The 18,695-nt window shown below is 43.3% G+C and overlaps 3 protein-coding genes across 4 annotated transcripts; 2 read left to right on the top strand and 1 right to left on the bottom strand.

Annotated features, from left to right (window-relative positions):
• Nucleotides 1-9: 9 nt before the first annotated feature.
• On the bottom strand, nucleotides 10-12,287 carry LOC108111495 (titin homolog). The gene is given in 8 exon segments (XM_017221009.2): nucleotides 10-3,700; nucleotides 3,702-8,964; nucleotides 9,126-9,500; nucleotides 9,558-9,641; nucleotides 9,710-11,295; nucleotides 11,455-11,498; nucleotides 11,579-11,794; nucleotides 11,863-12,287. Coding segments are annotated over 8 exon segments (11,127 nt in total). The 5' UTR covers nucleotides 12,037-12,287; the 3' UTR covers nucleotides 10-315.
• Nucleotides 12,288-12,579: 292 nt separating this feature from the next.
• Nucleotides 12,580-13,923, top strand: LOC108111461 (COP9 signalosome complex subunit 5). Of its 2 annotated transcripts, none has more exons than XM_017220930.2 (3): nucleotides 12,580-12,908; nucleotides 12,973-13,549; nucleotides 13,610-13,923. In XM_017220930.2, exons 1-3 carry the CDS (start codon nucleotides 12,648-12,650, stop codon nucleotides 13,753-13,755), a joined length of 984 nt encoding a protein of 327 aa, XP_017076419.1. In that variant the 5' UTR covers nucleotides 12,580-12,647; the 3' UTR covers nucleotides 13,756-13,923. The 2 variants fall into 2 exon arrangements, with proteins under 2 accessions (XP_017076419.1, XP_017076420.1); XM_017220931.2 differs by having other exon boundaries at nucleotides 12,973-13,543.
• A 1,192-nt stretch (nucleotides 13,924-15,115) lies between these two features.
• LOC108111471 (soluble guanylate cyclase 89Da) lies at nucleotides 15,116-17,837 on the top strand. Its single transcript, XM_017220942.2, has 2 exons — nucleotides 15,116-15,488; nucleotides 15,783-17,837. Exon 2 carries the CDS (start codon nucleotides 15,794-15,796, stop codon nucleotides 17,795-17,797), a length of 2,004 nt encoding a protein of 667 aa, XP_017076431.1. The 5' UTR covers nucleotides 15,116-15,488; nucleotides 15,783-15,793; the 3' UTR covers nucleotides 17,798-17,837.
• Nucleotides 17,838-18,695: the final 858 nt, after the last annotated feature.

The raw sequence follows: 18,695 nt of genomic DNA on the forward strand, positions 1-18,695 counted from the left end.
TTCAGCCAATTGGTTTACGAATCTTTATTATTTGTGGGGATTTTCGATAGTCTTAAGAAATAAGCTATATATATATATGTATTAGTAATGTTTAATGCCTTATAACTATTAAGGTTAGTTTTTGTTCTGAGCAAGGGGAGCCAACTATGTCCCACCAAAGTGGGTGGATTAACAATATAACTTAATATTATTTTGCCTTGATTACTTGATAAATGCAAACTTTTTATACAGAAGTTAATAACATAAAATGAAATGACGAATTATAAAATAACCAAAAAAACAATGATTCAAGTTTCTGGATATAATAGATAGATATTACTTTCGACGCGATCGAGTTGCCCGCTTTGGCGCATCTTCACTGGTAGATACCTCCGGTGCCGCCTCGAAGTGCACCTTCCTGCCTCTCCCTCCACGTGCTGCTGGTGCAGCTGTTGAGGCGGCAACCTCGATTTGAGGTTCGTCGGCTGGCTGCTCAGGTGCTGCTATCTTTACGGCACGTGCTCGACTCCGAGCAGCGGGCTTCTTGACCGGCACTTCCTCCTGAATAGTGACAGACTCTTCCGAAGGTGTCTTGGCACGCGATCCGCTTCGTGCCTTCTTGATAGGCGCATGCTCCTCTACTTCACTATCAACTTTGGCTTTGCGTGCAGTGGCGCGCACATTCTTTTTGGCCGGCTTGACATCCGATTCCTCCGATTCAGCTTTTCGTCGAGTGCCTCGCCCCTTGGCAGCGCTTGTAGGCTCATCTTGCAGTGCAGATGCCTCTGTGGTTGTTGGCACCTCTGGTGTCGCTCTCTTTGCTGGTGGTTCCTCATCCACATCCGTCTTTGCCTTGGTCCTTTTGGGAGTCGCAGGACGCGGAGATGAGTCCACAATCAATTCCAGGGCCTTTACAGTCGGATTACGCACCCGGCGACTGCGAGCCGGTGAGGGCTTGTGGTCGTCCGGAGCTTCCGTATAGTTTTTACGAGGCAAATTTCGTCCCTCGCGCCGCTGTGAGGTCGTGGGCTCGGGCAAAATCACCGCGTTTTCGGGTGTGCCTTGTACCTCGACGGGTTGTTGTTTGGTTCCGGGCGTACCTGGAACAGTATCCGGCTCTTGAACCTTACTGGCATTCGCCTTGCTTGCCGCTGGCTTGCGTGCTCGACGCAATGAGGAATGCGGTTTATCATCGTCTGGAGCCTCTTCATAGTTTTTACGCGGCACGTTACGACCCTCTCGACGACGCGGTGTTAGTTCTTCCGAATCGCCAGTCTTCACTGGAGAGCCCGAAACGACAACAAGAGCCGAAACACTCTCCGTTGGCAGGTCCTGCAAGTCGATTGATTTCTTTTCCTCATCCTCATGAGTATCAACTTTACGTCCGCGACGAGTTGTCGTTTTCTTGGCCACAGGTGTTCCCTCATCGACGCTCGCTGACGCTTTACGGACACGTCGAGCTGGAGGTTTTTTCTCCGGTGCGGCCACTTGTATCGTTTCCACTTCTGCACTTGGCTTCCTACCACGACGTGTCATCTTGACCGTTGGCACTTCCACGAGCTCCAAGTGAGACTCCGCCGGAGTTTCCTCATTGTTTTGTAGCTCTAAGGACGCCCTGCGTCCACGAAGCTTTGCCTTGGGCTCTTCCAGATCTACGGTTATGGAGGCCTCATCTTCTGTGGCCTTCCGTCCACGCCTGCGTGAGTGAGAGGGGATCTCAACGAATTCATCTGCTGTAGTAGTTTTTATTGGCACCTCAATAGTCTCCGCCGTAGGCTTGCGACCGCGTCGCCGCGTCTTATGTTCCGCTTCCTCATTCGGCACTGGCATTGTTGTCGTCGGTTCTGATTCCGAATGCGGTTCGTATGCCTCTTCGATTTGTTGAAGATGATCTTCGCCTCTGTTCATTACAGGCTCAACGGTTTCAGCAGAAGCTTTTCTTACATTCCGCCTGGTTTTTTTCTCTACTTCCACAACCGGCAAAGGCTCATGCTTTTCATCTCCATCCTCTGATGACGTTTTATCTCCTCGCTTGGGTTTCGCTTGAGGGTCTTGGGCCCCATGGTCAATGTCTACAGTTGGCTTGCGCCCCCTACGCTTGGGTCTTTCACCGTGATCATCCTTAGCTGATCCTTGAATATTTTCAGGCATAAATTCGGCAGATTTGCGGGTTCGCTTTTGGGGCATATTATCCTCAGCTGAATGTTGTTTATCTTGAATTGTATGAATCGCCTCCTCCGCTTCGGACTTATCATCGTTATTCTGTGGAGGAATAGGTGTAGTGGATTCTACCAACTCTTCTGATGGCTTACGTCCCCTCCGTTTTGTTCTTTCCACGCGAGCTCTACCTGTTTCCTTCGACTCATCCAGCATTTCAGTAGCATGAAGGTCTTCCGATTTGTGCTTCTTTTCTGGTATGTTACTAAGGTCTTCTGCTGATGCTTTGCGTGCCCTCCTATTTGTTTTTTCTGGATGGGCATTGGATACAGTCTGCGACTGAGTTTCTTGGCTTTCATTGGATACATTTAAAGCCTCAACTGACTCTGGCTCTGCCTCCTGTACATGCGGAATATCGTCAGTCTTTTCTTCCTTGGCAGACGCTTTTCGACCTCGTCTTCTTGGCCTTTCTACAATAGGTTCCTTCTGTTCGACATTTTCCTCTTCCATTTTCTTAACATCTGGAGTTGTTTCCTCTACATCCTTAGTATTGGACGATGAGACCTCTGTCACAGACTCTTGTTCCACGTGTTTTGGAGTTAAATGCAAAGTTTCATTTTCATTGACGGCTTCTAGAACATCTTCAGCTTTTTCTTTCTTTTCCGTTTCTTTTGCAGATGGCTTTCTTGCGCGTCTCTTAGGTCTTTCTATGGTGGTCTCCTTTTGATTTGAATCCTCGTCTTTCTTTTCATCTATTGACGTGGGTTCCTCGTTTGATTCAATTGACTCTTTGAGACTTTGATGCTCGGGCCTATCCAAATGCGGATCCTCATCTTCGTTGACAGCCTGAACATCCTGAACTTGTTCTTTCTTCTCTGACGTTATATCTGTTTCTTTTGCGGATGGCTTTCTCGCGCGTCTCTTAGGCCTTTCTATGATGGTCTCTGTTTGGATTCTATCCCCATCTTTCTTTTTACCTAGCGTTGTGGTTTCCTCCTTTGACACAGTTGACGATACAACCGGCACAGACTCTTCAGGTTCTACGTTGGTATCGTGCTTTTCCTTTTTCTCAATTTCAGGCTCTGGCTCTTCTAGAATTGGTCGCAATACTTCCTCTGCATTAGGGTCTTCATCAGTCTCCCTCTGTTGGTTGGCTGTCTCACAAACTTCTACAGATGGAGTACGCTTTCGTCTAGTTCTTTTTTCTGGTATAGATTCTTCTTTTTCCTCATCGATATTGACATCCACTGATGGTTTTCTAGATCGTCCCTTCGGCTTGGTTTGGTGGTCATTTTCCAAAACTTCAGCAGATGGTTTCCGTGCCATCCTTCTCGGCCGTTCAGACCCGCTAGATTCTGCTTGTCTATCAGCGGAAGCCGATCCCTTTCTAGTAGTTCTTTTCTCTGATTTAGACGTTTCTTCATCCGGTGACTTTTCTTCATGACTCGACGACGTGGTGATCAGTCGAGAAATTTTTGTTGACTCATGTGATATGTCTGGTTCAGATATTGGCTTCACCAATTCATCCTCTTTTAAGTCTATTTTTTCTACATTTTCGGCTTCTAAACCTGTCAAAGTAGCAGTGTTCTCCCTTAGGTTTATCCTCACCATCATTCTTGGAATCTGGAACTTCCTGTACAAGAACAACTGCAGAAGAGGACGTTCCAATGCTAAGATGATTTACAGGTTCCATTTGTGTTTTATTATCCTTAGCTACTAGTTTGTCATAAGTTTTGTCATGAGTTTCTGCAGTAGAATCGGGCGAAGGCGCAATGACTACTTCTTGGATATCATTTGCGTTATCTTCGCCTTCATTCTGTTTAGTGGCGATGACAGATTCTTCAACAGGCGCTTTAGCGGAATCCTCTTCGTTCAAATCAATTGATGCCTGATGTAAAACTGAATCAGACGAACTTGTTTTTTGAACGACAGATTCCTTTTCAACAGGGACAATGCAATCTTCATTAGTTATAATTGAAGTTGCTTCGGCTACTGTAGCTTCAGGTCCCTGTGCACTGGAGCTTGAATCATCTAAGTCAATTACTTCGTATATTTCAGTAACTGGAACTTTGCCCCGTTGTTCACTTGACTGTGGTTGATTATGAGTACTGGAAAGATTAATCTGTGCATCCTCTGATATGAATTCTATTTCTTCATCTTGTTCTTCACTTGTATCATTCAAGTCGATTATCGATTGATTTTGGACAGTATTTTGTGCTTCCTCGCTTGGAACATTTTCGCAGTCAGACAGGCATTTCGGGTCTTGATTCGTAGACTTTAAATCATGCAAGCCTATATCTTTTGATTCTGGTGATGGTTTCAAAGGTTCACTTTCATCCCTTACAGCTTCCTGTGCTTTAGTTGGAACTTCCTGGGTTTCAGCTATTTCACTAGATTTATCGTTGAGTAGATCTCCCGATTTATCTTCAGCTTCAAGCGGTAAAATGTCTTGTGCGTCTTTAAGTTGCGATGTTGATGGCTCAAATATAGCAGTTTCTGAGACGTTCAGTATAATTGCTGGAGCTGATGTGATATCTGTGCAGATATCTTTTGGTTGTATTACTGCTAATTCATCTTTTTGCGTTTCCAAATTGGACGTTGCAGCAGGGTCAATGTTTCCAGTTGAAATATTGGGAACGCTTTCTTTATCGAAGGAGTGCTTCACAAAGGAGGAGCTTGTTTTGTTGGGACTTTCAGCAACAATAGAAATTTCATTAAGATCAATTGACCTATTGTGCACTATTGTAGACTTTTCTGTTATTTTTGGTTCAACAATTGGGGAAGCTATCTCCTGCTCCACTGCAATAACTTCTTGGTTTTCGGAAGAAATTGTAGCTTTTGTAGTTTCTGTAGTCCCATCCTCGACCTTTTTCATTTCAACTTCATCCACTTCGACGTTAGCTTCATTTCGAATCTGCGACTTTGTTTTGTCAAAGTTTGACGATTCCTTTAGAACAGAATCTTCTTTTAAATGATCAGTGATTGAATCTCCAATATGAGAACTTTCATCGAGTATAGAACGTTCAACAGCGTTTGAGGCATCCAACTGAATAACCTCATCTTCAAAACCGTTTTGATTCGATGAATCTGTCACTTCACACTTTTCAGCTTCTTCTGTAACCATAGCCTTAGTTTCTTCCGTTTTGTCATCCGGAGTCCCAGCGTCTGGGATTTCGATGAGTGAACTTTCATCTAGCGGAATTTGCTCAGTATTGATTGAGGCATCCGACAGAACGACATCATCGTCAGGTTTGTTTTCATCGAATTTCTCGGTTTCTTCTTTTTCTAGATCCTCATTTGATTTCGTGTTGTCGCATACAGATGTTTCTTTAAGCTGATGGGTAATGGAGTTCTCAATTGCTGAATTTGGATTTATTGAGCTTTGTTCTAACAAAATAACCTCGTCGTCAGCTTCTTTGAGGTCTGAATACTCCATAGGTCCACACTCCGATTCCATATTTACAGTGGCATCTACCCTCGCTTCGTCGACATCAGATATATCCTTTACCGCAGGAACTGCCTTGGAATTATCAGTGACGGAATCTTCAATAAATGAACTTTTATCTAGAGTATTTTGCTCCGAAATGGTTGAGACATCCAAATTATTCTCTTGTTTATTAGATTCTTCTTTAGAGGCCAGTTTAGGTTGACATTCCTGGGCTTCACCTGTGTCCAAACCCGCTACTTCCGTTGCTTTGTCGAGATCGGATGATTCTTCCAGAATAGACACTTCCTTATCGGTCAAGTTTTGTTGATTTTCTGAACTTCCAATCAGTGCAGTTTCATTAACTGAACTAGAGACATCTGTGGATACCCTCATCTCATTTTCATCATCGTTTTTAGCTTCATCCGAATCCATGACATCGTTTAATGATTCATCCAAAGTAGACAAACTATTTTCCTGTACCGTGACGGATTCTTTAATGATCGGACTTTCACCGTCTGGAGATGCCTTATGGGGATCCTGGCTGCTCGGCGGATCCGACTTTTCTTTACGTTCCTCTGAAACATCGTCAGGTATGGGTTCTTCTGTTCCACTCACCTTAGGATCCACATCTGCAGAATGATCGATCTCAATTTTTGCGCTAAAAGACGATTCATGCTTTGGCAATTCAACAGAATTTTTATTTTCACTTTTTGTTGGCTCCTTTGCCGTGTTTTCTCCTTCAGAGTCAGAGGAAATAATGACAGAATCATTTTGAGAATTCTGTTGATCTTGATTGATATTAGACACCTCAGATATACTAGTATCATCAACGTCTCTCTTGGTACAGCTTTTAATATCATCTTGGTTAGGCGGATCATCTGATTGACCCACGGTATCATCAGTTGCTACATCAGTAAACTTTTCAAGATCAGAGTTGGGTTCCTCTCTAATTCCTTCAGAATGTGATGTTTCGGTTAATGACTCCTCTTTACTAATACAGGATGGCTCATCTATTTCGGTATCTTCTGGATTATCTGTCTCTGTTGACATTTCGGTAACTGGTTGAATATCAATTGGCTCATCAGAAATGGCTTCATCTGAGAGTTCTTTGACGGATGATGTTTTAATGACTTCGTGATCAGATTCACCATTAGTGGGCTCTTCAGAAGGTGATGTTTCGATAACAGATTGACTTAATACATCACTGGGGACCTCTTCAGGATTGCTTTCAATTGGAAGTTTATCAGTAGCTGATGTGTTGATGACTTCTTTATCAGATTCGCTTTCAGTAGGCACCGTCTTTGGTTGATTTTCTTCTGTAAGTTGGTCAGAAGGTGATGTTGCGATGACAGGTTGATTTAACTCATCAGTGGGAACCTCTTCGTGACTGGTGCCTTTTGAAAGATCATCGGAAACTGATTTTTCGGTAACTGATTGATCAGTGTGTGCATCAGCAGTATGCTCTTCATCTGCTTCCGTTTCTTCAGGATGTTCTGCAGAAGATAAAGTGTCGATGGCTGGTTGACAGTTTTCAGCATCAGCGGGAGCCCCATCATCTTTGGTTTCCTTTAAAAGGTCGTCAGGATTTGATTTTTCAATGTCTGGATGATTAGATTCTGTTTCAGTGGCCACCTCATCAACCGGCTTGAGTTGTTCTTTTGGTGGACTATTGATGACTTCTTTAACAGTTTCTGCACTAGTGCACACCTCAACCGGCTTGAGTTGTTCTTTTGATGGACTTTTGATGACTTCTTTAATAGTTTCTGCGCTAGTGCACACCTCAACCGTATTCGGGTTTTCTGGATCTTCTTGGGAACTTTCGATAACTTGTTTAACAATTTCTTCCTCAGTGGAAACCTCATCTGGATTGGTTTCCTCAGGAACTTCTAAGACGGGCGTTGTTTCCACGGCTAGCTGAGAAGTTTCACTATCAGTGGGGACCATATCCTGTTTGCCTTCTTTGCAAGGCGATGCTATGACTGGTGGATGAATATTTTCTGTCCTTTCAAGATCATGTTTTTCGGAGGGTAATATTTTAATATCTGATTGATCCAATTGAAGTACGTCACTGCCAAGATTAGTCGTCCTTGAATGGTTTGGTTCCAAATCACTAGTAGGTAAAATGTTGATAGAACTATCAGCCGTTGAGTCTAGAGGATATATCTCAGACTCTAGGATTGTCAACTCCAAAACAGTGGATTGACTATTTTCCTTAGCTGGTGTGTTATTCTCCTTAAAAGTATCAAGTTCAATATCCAGAGTTTTGTCGCCTTCAGGAACTTTTTCGCTTACATTGCTCTCAATTGTGTTATCCTCAACTTCAATAAGTGAGATTTCATTAGTAGAATCCTTGTGCTTTTCATCTTTACTTAGTGTTGAATGAATAGATTTGTCTTTAGGAAAGTCTGCGGATTCTTCAAGCCTGTAGGCTATAGATGGTTCCTCAATACCGGTGGACTTCTTGGTACTCACTTCGGATTCGTCTGGGTCCTCCTCATCATCACTAAATACCAGGGGTTCAGTAAGGCCAACATTTGAGTCTGTGTCCGAGCGATCATCAATAACACCAGTAGGCTGAATGTTTTGCCCCGAAGCCCTCGTCTCGTCCACTGTGACGTCGCGAGACTCCACTCCCGACACTATTAGAGCCTCGGAAAACACAGAATCTGAAGTCTGGTCCAGCAATTGTATGCCGCTCATCTCATTTGGGTTAGGTGATACGGTTCTGGAGCCACCATGTGTAATGGCGCTTAGATTCAGATCGGCGTGCAGCGCGGCTTTGTAAGTGGTACTGGTTAAAGGATCTTTTACCGAAGATCCCGCAGTCGATGTATGACAGGCACTCATCATAGCCTCGGATGACACGGATACAGCCAATTTTGAAGAACCCAAAGGATCAGCACCAGTTGCAGTGCTAACCGATGTTACATTTATTTCGGTTTCGGTGTCCTCCATATTGACCCTAGTCGTTTCAGGAACGTCATCAAAGATCTTATCCAAATGCAAAGTCGTATTTGTCATATTCAGATCGTATTCGGTAGTGGGTGCCAATGATTTATTGCGAGACTTTAGCACTGCACTAGCTGGCTCATTTGGCACCATAATATTCCTGGCGCTGGGCGTCTTTAGAATACCGTCTAATGCCTTACCCTCATCCACGCGAGCCACCGTCGTGTCCCTACTAACGGAGGTTTCCAACAGTTCTGCAATGTTGCCCAAAATTGGTGAGGCGGGTATCTTCGGCGTGCGCATCATTTCTCTTAGTCCTTTGAAGCGTGGAGTGCTACAGTTTTTAGGTGTTTTTAGCAAATCCCTCAGGCCGTGGTAGTCAACTTTGTCTACATCATCGGCTGGCAATTCGTTGCCATAATTCTCGTCATCGGCGATAGCGATTTTCTCATCTGTAACAAATAAAGATTTAATAAAATAAATTTCAAAATTTTTTTTTAATTAATAAGATATCTTAGGTAAACCGAAGGAAATGCCCAAAAAGAAATTATTTATTTTTCAAATACTATAAAAAAATTAGAACTACACATATGTAGATATTGACCTAGCATACCTTCTTCTTGGCCAACTTCTTCCAAAATGACGCCCATGTCGCCAACAGATTCATCTAATTGAAGCTCCCGCTTCGGCGTGTTGAGTAGACGCTTTGATTGCCGCGTAGGTGTTGACATTTCCTGCGAGAATCGACGCTTCCTCCTAGGCGTTCCCACATCTTGGCTGTCCACAGCTGAGCAGGAAGCGCGGCGCGTCCGTTTATTTTTGTCATCCGTTACCGCTTTAATGCTGGATTCTACAGACGATCTGCGTGTACTCCTACGTGGTGTTGTGGCCACTGCCCTCTGTTCAACAGAAAGCCGTCGCATACTTCTTCGAACCACAGGGGTATCAACAGTTGGTGTTTGTTCGTTCCTCACTTGCGATGAGTCGCCTGTTGTTGTAAATTGAAAACTAAGTTTTGATTCTATATATAAAGTTTAATACGTACCTATTAAAATGGATTCAGTAGTAGTTTTACTCTCCGATGGAACTTCTTCACATATGTTCTCCTCTATTACATTTTCTGGGTTAACTGCAATTATTTAATTGAACGACGTCGTCAGTTTAATAAATAATGTTTTTAATATCGCTCTCGCTTACCATTGTGCTTTTGCTTGGGAATATCCGCATGAACTTCCTCACAAATGCTATCATCAATAACTGTTTCCTCAGCTTTTTCAATTATAGGACTTGAAGTTATACTTTCATTCTTTTCCTTAGTTTTATCCGATTTCGAACCCATTTCTTCGTCTTGAACTTTTATCTCAATTCCTTTATAGTCTTTTGAGCAAAAAGAATCGAATTTTTTTTCTATAGATTCTGGTTCTATTGACTTTGTTTCCGAAAGGTGCTTTTCAATTACAGAACTCAGTTGGAAAGATTCATTACTCTCTACTTCTCCAGTTATGAGAGCAGTTAAGGTTTCGAATACTGAACCTGTCGCATTCTGCTCCTTTTCTTGGGTTTCATCCATGATAGTAAATGTGCGGCTTAGCTCGTCCTGAGATTCGTCATGTTTTTCCGGGGTAGAACTCTTGATCTGGGATACATTTGGTGCTTTTCTTGGACATGGTGATGACGGCTTGGACGATCCCGATTTAGGGGAGCTACATTTGGGTGAGTTCAGCGACCGTCGAGCTTTAGCCACCAGCTTGTTGCTCTTGTCAACGCCGGGACTACGCATCGCTGCCGCAAATGATTTTCTAAGCTGGGAAACCTTGTTCTCCCTCGGTGATTCCATAAGTGTTTTACGCCTGCGTGGCGAGGTTTTCGGCGTCTTGCCTTTCACTTTGTCTTCTTCCTGATGAACTGGAGTTCGCCTATGTGGATGGAATGGCAAACGGCGAGGCGTAGTAAGACACTGGCGTCGCGCCTCTAACATCGATGTTCTCTTGGGGGGACCCACCGGGGTGGTCTTATCTGCCTGATTGGAGGCTATCTGCTTTTTCGTACTCGTTAGCAGTGCCCGTTTCATCAGGGATTGAGGTGTACGCTTAGGTGTGTTGGTAGCCAAGCGCCCAGGAGTTCTATACCGTTGCGAAGGTCCTGGTGATGGGGGCGTATTGGAATTGGTTATGTCAATGACTAGCGGCGAGTTATCGGAGGACTCATCTGTGCTGTCAACACTTATAGGTGTCTGTTTGGGTGTTGGTGTTTGTTTAGGTGTGGGCCGTAGCTTAGAAGGAGTAGTCAAGTCAATAAGAAACATGGACGATGCGCGCTTGGCCTTCTTTGAAGTGGATGGCGTGCTAAAGTCTAAAAGATCTCGGCTGCAACTGTCTTCGTTCAGCTCCGAGAGCACATTCCCTTTTGGTGTGCTGTACACGCTCTTGGGCGTGGAAACCGTTACTGAAGCCGTAAATGGAACATCGTGACCCGGCTTTCGCACACATGTGAAGGACTTCTCAACCTTGACACCCGTCTCCCTCGGCGAAAAGGAAGTGATAACTACGTCGGAGAGGGCGCACAGTTGCAGCAGCTTCTTATGGCTACTCGGCGGTGTCGCAGTGTTTTCCTTGTTTTGCGTGGCTTCCAGAAGATCTACTTTGGATGTCTCGCTGGTGGAAATCTCTGCGCTAGGTGGAGTGGATAAATTCAGTGATTCCTCTGCCAAGTGGGATTCATTCTGGTCACGCGACTCTATGGAAGTATTCCCCTCGTCATCAGAATTAATGCTGTAGTGAAAACTGAAAAGGAATCAAGGAAGATAAGGTTTATTAGGTACATTAACAGGCAGGCAACACATGCTGGCAGTAGGGGTTTGTCTTTCTATTGTTGTTGCTCGAAGACCTTTTAGGGGTTGGCCAGGTAGTCGGTCAGGCGTCTGCCTGCTGTTTTTCACTTACTTGTGAACCGTCAAGCGTTTTTCGGTTAGCGGACGATGTGATTGCTGAAGCAAATAGAAAACGGAGTCAATATGTAGGTCTTAGAAGACTGTACCGTTTTCTGGCAAAGATTGTCGATATTTACCTTCAACGAAGGGCAGGAGTTCGAAGCCTGTTCGTTGGCCGAAAGCCGCTCTGGGGTGCTTGGTTCATCCTGCGCGTCGGCGGATTTGGGAAACTCCCAAGTGTAGACTTTGTCTCGAATTTTAATTTTCCCCCCATGAAGCAAAGGACGCTTGCCATGGATGATTACGTCGTTAAGATGAATTGGATCTTCGTTTGACTTGTTGTAAATGATAACCTAAGGAACGGAAGGCGGGATATAATAGTAGTTGAGCAAAAAATGGGTTCTTTGCAATCTAAACTCACCCTTCCAAAGGCGTCACAGTTTATTTCGCAAATCAGACGCTCCTCCTGCGCTCCCTTTAGGATCAGGTCGCAGTTGTAGTAGGAGCCCACCTGGAATGTGCGTCCCTTGGCCGCCAGAACAACGGTTTCACCATTTTCGTCCTCGTAGCGCAACCTAGCGCCTTCCAGCGACATTTTCCGAACGGCGTCGCAAATGCGGCTTGGGTGCGGGTTCGGGGAAATCGAATACCGAAGCGAACACTTTGAAAAGCCGCAACTATTTAAGATATTTTAGACACGCCGTTAAAATCAAACACTACAACCACAAACTTAACATTGATTTCTTTCACACTTTTCCACCAATTTATTTTTTAACGGCCTACATCACGAGCTTGTCGAAGTTGGTTAATTGTAGCGAAAACTCTGTGTAGGAATTTTTTTTTGCAATGGACGCGCAAGTCCTGCCAACCTGCGTTGAATGCGCCGGCTTAAGCGTTACTTTTAAATTCGAAGGCGCGGGAGCTGACAACTTGGTTTAGATAAAAGAGTTTTCATTGATAATGTCCCTTTATGGTGGTTATATTTTATGATAATGTATGTTGGTAACATTACTTGCCCTCTCGCTTAACTTTTTATTACATTTGCAAGCAATCTTTAAAATAATCTTTTTAAAGAATAAAATGCAGCCCTAGCTGTAACCAATACATAAAACCATCGATAACACCTTTCGAACTAAGCTATCGATAGCCGGAATAAAACAAAGATTTGCGATAAAAAGTAAGAAATATATTAAAAGTACATTCGCAATGGACACAGACACTGCACAAAAGACCTGGGAGCTTGAAAACAATATCCAGACGTTGCCCAGCTGCGACGAGATCTTCCGTTACGATGCCGAACAGCAGCGCCAAATCATCGATGCAAAACCATGGGAGAAAGATCCGCATTTCTTTAAGGACATAAAGATCTCAGCTCTGGCGCTCCTGAAGATGGTTATGCATGCCCGCTCGGGCGGTACTCTGGAGGTGATGGGTCTGATGTTGGGCAAGGTTGAGGACAACACAATGGTAAGTAGTTATTGGAGACAAGACAAAGAGACAAGTTTTTTACTGATATGTTGTTTCCTTGCAGATTGTTATGGATGCATTTGCACTTCCAGTGGAGGGAACTGAAACACGCGTGAATGCCCAAGCGCAGGCATACGAGTATATGACCGCTTACATGGAGGCAGCCAAGGAGGTGGGCCGCATGGAACATGCCGTGGGCTGGTACCACAGTCATCCCGGATATGGTTGTTGGCTGTCAGGAATAGATGTTTCCACTCAGATGCTTAACCAGACGTACCAGGAGCCCTTCGTGGCCATTGTGGTTGACCCGGTGCGTACTGTTTCCGCTGGCAAAGTCTGCTTAGGAGCATTCCGCACATACCCGAAGGGTTATAAGCCGCCAAACGAAGAGCCATCGGAGTACCAGACTATCCCGCTGAATAAAATCGAGGATTTTGGTGTCCACTGCAAGCAATACTACCCTCTGGAAATTAGCTACTTTAAGTCGGCACTAGACCGCAAGCTTCTAGACTCTCTGTGGAACAAGTATTGGGTAAATACTTTGGGCAGCTCTGGACTGCTGACCAACACAGAGTACACTACCGGACAGATCATGGACCTTTCCGAAAAGCTGGAGCAGAGTGAGAACTTTTTAGGTCGCGGTACATAAAGAGTTGTATTTTGAGAAAAGTGCATTTAATGACCAGTTCTTATTTCCACAGGCACCGATGTCAACGAAAAACGTTCCGAGGACAAGCTATCTAAGGCCACCCGAGACTGCAGCCGCTCAACAATTGAACTGATACATGGCCTAATGGCTCAGATTGTTAAGGACAAACTTTTCAACAAGGTCGGACTGGGAAAATAAACCAAGACTTAAAAAATAGCAAACTCCTATTGAATTTTAAAACACATCGTGGATTTTCTATGCAAACAACCGATTTATAATCCCATTTCTTTGGGCAAATATTTTAAGTGAATCAAGATTATCCAAAACAAGAAATATATAAAGGCGCCTGTTAGGCGGGTAAAACTACTTTACTGAATTTGCTTTTATGCTTCTTTTTAGATATTAATTAAAATGATCATATTTTAGGTAAACCAGAATTCACCAATAAATTTGTACTTTTAAAATTTTAAAATTTAAAGCGTTAATATTACGTGTGTTTTGAAGAAAATTGTTTTTGGATTTATAGTATTTATTATCTTTTTATGTCTTTTTACATTCATTATTAACAATCACAATCGAATTTATATTTATCACTTAAAACCTGTCCGATAATAAGAAATGGAAGCATTTAAATTGATGTATAATTCTGTAAACCGAGCCGGCCTCAAAGGAGCAATCGGATGCTACTGACTCGAATTTAGCTTTAATTGATGGAGCATTTGTTTAAAGCAAATACTGGAGAGCCTGGTTAACGTCTTGTGTTGGCCACGATTGGTCCCTTCTCATCAATCAAATGGTTTCATTTTCATCGTTTGGGGTATTTTACAACTTTTATTCCTCGATTGCGTGTTTGACGATGGGTGGGTGGAGAAACCTTGTAGACCCGTTGTCTACTGTCTGCCCTTGGGAGAATAAGCTACAAGTGAGATGTCAACGCCCTTCCCGCACGTGGCCCAATCAACTGTGGAGGAGGGCACTAATTAAATACGTTGTCACGTTTATGGCCAACGTAAAGTACCAAAAAAAAAAAAGGGAAGCTAATGCAAATACCAGTCCTGCTTAACCGTTATCATCACTTCTGCAAGGAATGCCCATTAAAATGTCAACATTTGCGTGCATGTGTTCGTATCTTTATGTTTGTGCTTCCCAAGTTTTATCCTGTGGAATTTTTAAATCCTCTTAAAAAAGTAAATGTAAATTGTGGTGCAATATAAGGCAAAAAATCCCACATCAAAAGGGAAAATAAACAAGAAGTATTAAGGTTCTTTTGAGGGGATGGCAAAAGGAAGCTTTTATAAAGATTTACGTGACAAACTCTACGAGAACTGCGTTTGTGCGTGTAAGTTATTGGTATAAAAGCAATAAAACTTTCATTTTTTGATACTTTATCGAAAAGTAACCGTCAATTGGCATCAACAAGGAGCAATGACATGAAATGTAACACTGCCCAAGTAGGGGTTACTAAATGTGAGGAGGAGGGGGAGCAGTCTAAAGCGATTGCCGAGCGACTATAAAAGTCCTGACGACAACCGACAGACGCTTCATTCGCGTCCTGGATGCGAGCTGTGAAGCTTGCAATTTACGATCCACAAGGTCCACATTTGCTAAGGATATCATGGCAACATAAACAGCATCTTCCCCGCAGTCGTGAGCACCCACCCAATAAAAATCAAAGTAATAACAAAGGAAAAAGTGTTCCCTTAGTGCTAGTGCGTGTGTATATTGCCCTGAGAACTGTAGTCAGCATATGCCCCCAGATTGTGTGTGGGCACATATTGAATTTGCATGGAGTTATAAATAAATTAACCCCGGAATATTACAAACTTAAACTGACATAACACAAAAGCAAAAAAGGAATATAACAAGCTGCCTAATCTTCCAGTGAATATTAAAAAGGAAATTTAAAACACCGCTGAGACCTGTTGAATAAGGTAAGTGAACTTTTTAAACTAAATGGTAAAAATTCTTTTAAATTTCGAAAAATGGCTACAATGGGTTTTTAATTCATAGCTTGATCGTAACGCTGCCCAAATCCTCCATAAGATTATCCCACTAACAGTTTCTGCTCTAAAAATTTTCGTTTATTTCAAAGCCAGAAACTCATTCTTAAGCTCGAGCAATACCTGAAAACCAATATATATTTAGTAAACTAATTATAATAAAAACTTAAGTCCCAGTTTATTCTTATATTTTTTTATTATATATATCAAAATTTGTACTTTCAGAATTTTTAACTATGTATGGAATGCTTTACGAGAGTGTGCAGCACTATGTGCAGGAGGAGTATGGCGTGGATATATGGAAGAAGGTGTGCCACATTATCGACTGCAAGCACAACAGCTTTAAGACTCACCAGATCTATCCGGATAAGTTGATGCCGGACATCGCCGAGGCTTTGTCCGCTTGCACAGGCGAGTCCTTCGACTTCTGCATGAACTTCTTTGGGCGGTGTTTTGTTCGGTTCTTCAGCAATTTTGGCTACGACAAGATGATCCGCTCTACGGGACGTTATTTCTGTGACTTCCTGCAGTCCATTGACAACATCCATCTGATTATGCGGTTTACCTACCCCAAGATGAAGTCACCCAGCATGCAGTTGACTAATATGGATGACAACGGAGCTGTGATTCTGTATAGGAGCAGTCGGACAGGCATGTCCAAATACTTAATTGGCCAGATGACGGAGGTGGCTCGGGAGTTTTATGGCCTGGAGATTAAGGCCTACGTGATTGAGAGCCAGAACGACATCAGCGGAGGAACTGCTGGTCCCATCAAGTTAACCGAAGGACCACTGACCGTAATTGTTAGGTATCGATTGGACTTCGATAACCGGGAGTACATGGCCAAGCGCGTCAATACGGAGGCACATCCTTCACAGTTAAAAATGCCCACAGTAAAACTTGATGTGTTCCTTGACCTTTTCCCCTTCACTTTTGTGTTGAACCACGATATGAAAATCACTCATGCCGGAGAGAAGATTGTGGAGACGTGGATTATGCACAATCCTGGAGCCAATCCAAAGGGCTTCATTGGTACCCACGTCATGGACCTCTTTCACTGCCGTCGTCCGAAAGACACCGCTATCGACTGGGATACCCTCATCCAGATGAGAGCGGTGCTCTTCGAGTTCGAACTTATCCGCACAGGACACAACCGAGCTGCTTACGATGCCGTTTTGAATATGGACTTTGAGAACTACGATGAGATGGATTTAAATGAGGCGCAGACGATGGCGCTAGCCAAGGCGAAGGAGTTCAATGAAGCCCATCCGGTGGACGCAGATGAAGCTTCGGGAGAGGACGAGATTGACCCGGCCACAGGAGAACGTAGATCTTCCCAGGGCCTGCGGTCTATCTTGTTGAAGGGTCAGATGTTCTATATCAAGGATGTGGACTCACTGATCTTTCTCTGCAGTCCTCTAATCGAAAATCTGGATGAGCTGCACGGAATAGGTCTATACCTAAATGATCTCAATCCACATGGACTGAGCCGAGAGTTGGTCATGGCCGGATGGCAGCATTGCTCTAAGCTGGAGATTATGTTCGAAAAAGAAGAGCAGCGCTCTGATGAGTTAGAAAAGTCTCTGGAACTGGCCGATTCTTGGAAACGACAGGGTGATGAACTCCTATACTCAATGATTCCGCGACCCATTGCAGAAAGAATGCGGCTCAGCCAGGAACAGGTCTGTCAGAGCTTCGAAGAAGTATCTGTCATCTTCCTGGAGGTAATGAACGTTTATGATGAAGGCCTGAATAGTATTCAAGGAGCTATGCAGGCTGTGAACACATTGAACAAGGTCTTTTCGGCCCTGGACGAGGAGATCATCTCGCCATTTGTTTATAAAGTGGAAACCGTTGGAATGGTATACATGGCGGTATCGGGTGCTCCTGATGTGAATCCCCTTCATGCCCAGCATGCTTGCGATTTGGCTTTGAGGGTAATGAAGAAGTTCAAGGCCCACAATATGGGTGATGTGGCCATTCGAGTGGGCATCAATTCAGGACCCGTTGTGGCCGGAGTCGTAGGCCAAAAGGTACCCAGATATTGTCTGTTTGGGGACACCGTTAACACCGCCTCACGAATGGAGAGCAGCAGCGACCCCTGGAAGATCCAGCTATCGAAGTACACCGGGGAAAAAGTACAGCAAGTTGGCTATAAAGTAGAATCTCGAGGCACCGTCAAGGTCAAAGGCAAGGGCGAGATGGAGACCTATTGGCTGCTGGAGGGACCTGAGGGTTAAAAATATAGAACATTTAAAGCATCTTGATGTTAGGCACCATGCACTGAAAGAATGTACCACACCTGAGGCTTTTGTAATTCGTTGCAATAAAAGAGAATTTACCTCTTTCCGAATTGTTTTATAAGTTTGGGGAAAATATTTTAGAATAGAATATTATTTAGCACTAACGTACAGCAACTATTGCTTGGAAAGCTGTGTTTCAAAATACTTTCAAAATTTAATAGTAGATTAATACAAAATGGTAATTTTCTTTAAGTAAATTCCGTATAATTCTATTGACTTCAGAAACGGAAAAAAGTTAAGAAAATGTCTTTATCGTAAAGCTAAACCATTGTATTGATAGCCCCAACTTTTTTAGATGAATTTATTTGTAAAGTTTGTTTATAAAAACCATCTTGATAAATAGAAACATTGTTATGAATTTGGACAAATATTTCGCTTACCCGTAAGAGCTAAAGTTTCTGTAATATTTCCCCATCCTGCTAGAGCAATTACACAACCCGCCTTCGTCATTTTCAAGAGACAACCCCCATTTCCGAAAATCCATTTTTAATAACTTTTATGGGCGGTTTGCGTGTCACTTTGCACACCATCATCTACGCCACCCACGAAGGACCATCATAAGTCCTTTCAAACCTCTGGTAGAGTTGGGTAGTGTCCTTTCTCCTGTTCCTTATAGGAATTAAATTAAGTCACTCTGCGTGTACTGAGAAAGAGCAGCTCAGATGTCTGGACGTTGGGCAATTAATTCCGGTGCAATATTGATAATAATCACACTGGGAAAAATAAATTTTAATACTAAAAGCATTAACTTTGTACTTCAAAGAAGGGCTTTATTGATGTATTCATATTTTTTCTGTGTAATTATTATTACCACACTAATTAAGTTTACTTCCTG

The sequence above is a fragment of the Drosophila eugracilis genome, unplaced genomic scaffold (genome assembly GCF_018153835.1).
Source record: "Drosophila eugracilis isolate 14026-0451.02 unplaced genomic scaffold, ASM1815383v1 contig_415, whole genome shotgun sequence".
NCBI lineage: Eukaryota > Metazoa > Arthropoda > Insecta > Diptera > Drosophilidae > Drosophila > Drosophila eugracilis.

Bases quoted from the DNA above. Each gene is read 5' to 3' on its own strand.
- LOC108111461 (XM_017220930.2), top strand. From the start codon at position 12,648: ATGGACACAGACACTGCACAAAAGACCTGGGAGCTTGAAAACAATATC. The intron at 12,909-12,972 runs GTAAGTAGTTAT...GTTTCCTTGCAG, and splicing joins AGGTTGAGGACAACACAATG to ATTGTTATGGATGCATTTGC. The intron at 13,550-13,609 runs GTACATAAAGAG...TTATTTCCACAG, and splicing joins TGAGAACTTTTTAGGTCGCG to GCACCGATGTCAACGAAAAA.
- LOC108111471 (XM_017220942.2), top strand. From the start codon at position 15,794: ATGTATGGAATGCTTTACGAGAGTGTGCAGCACTATGTGCAGGAGGAG.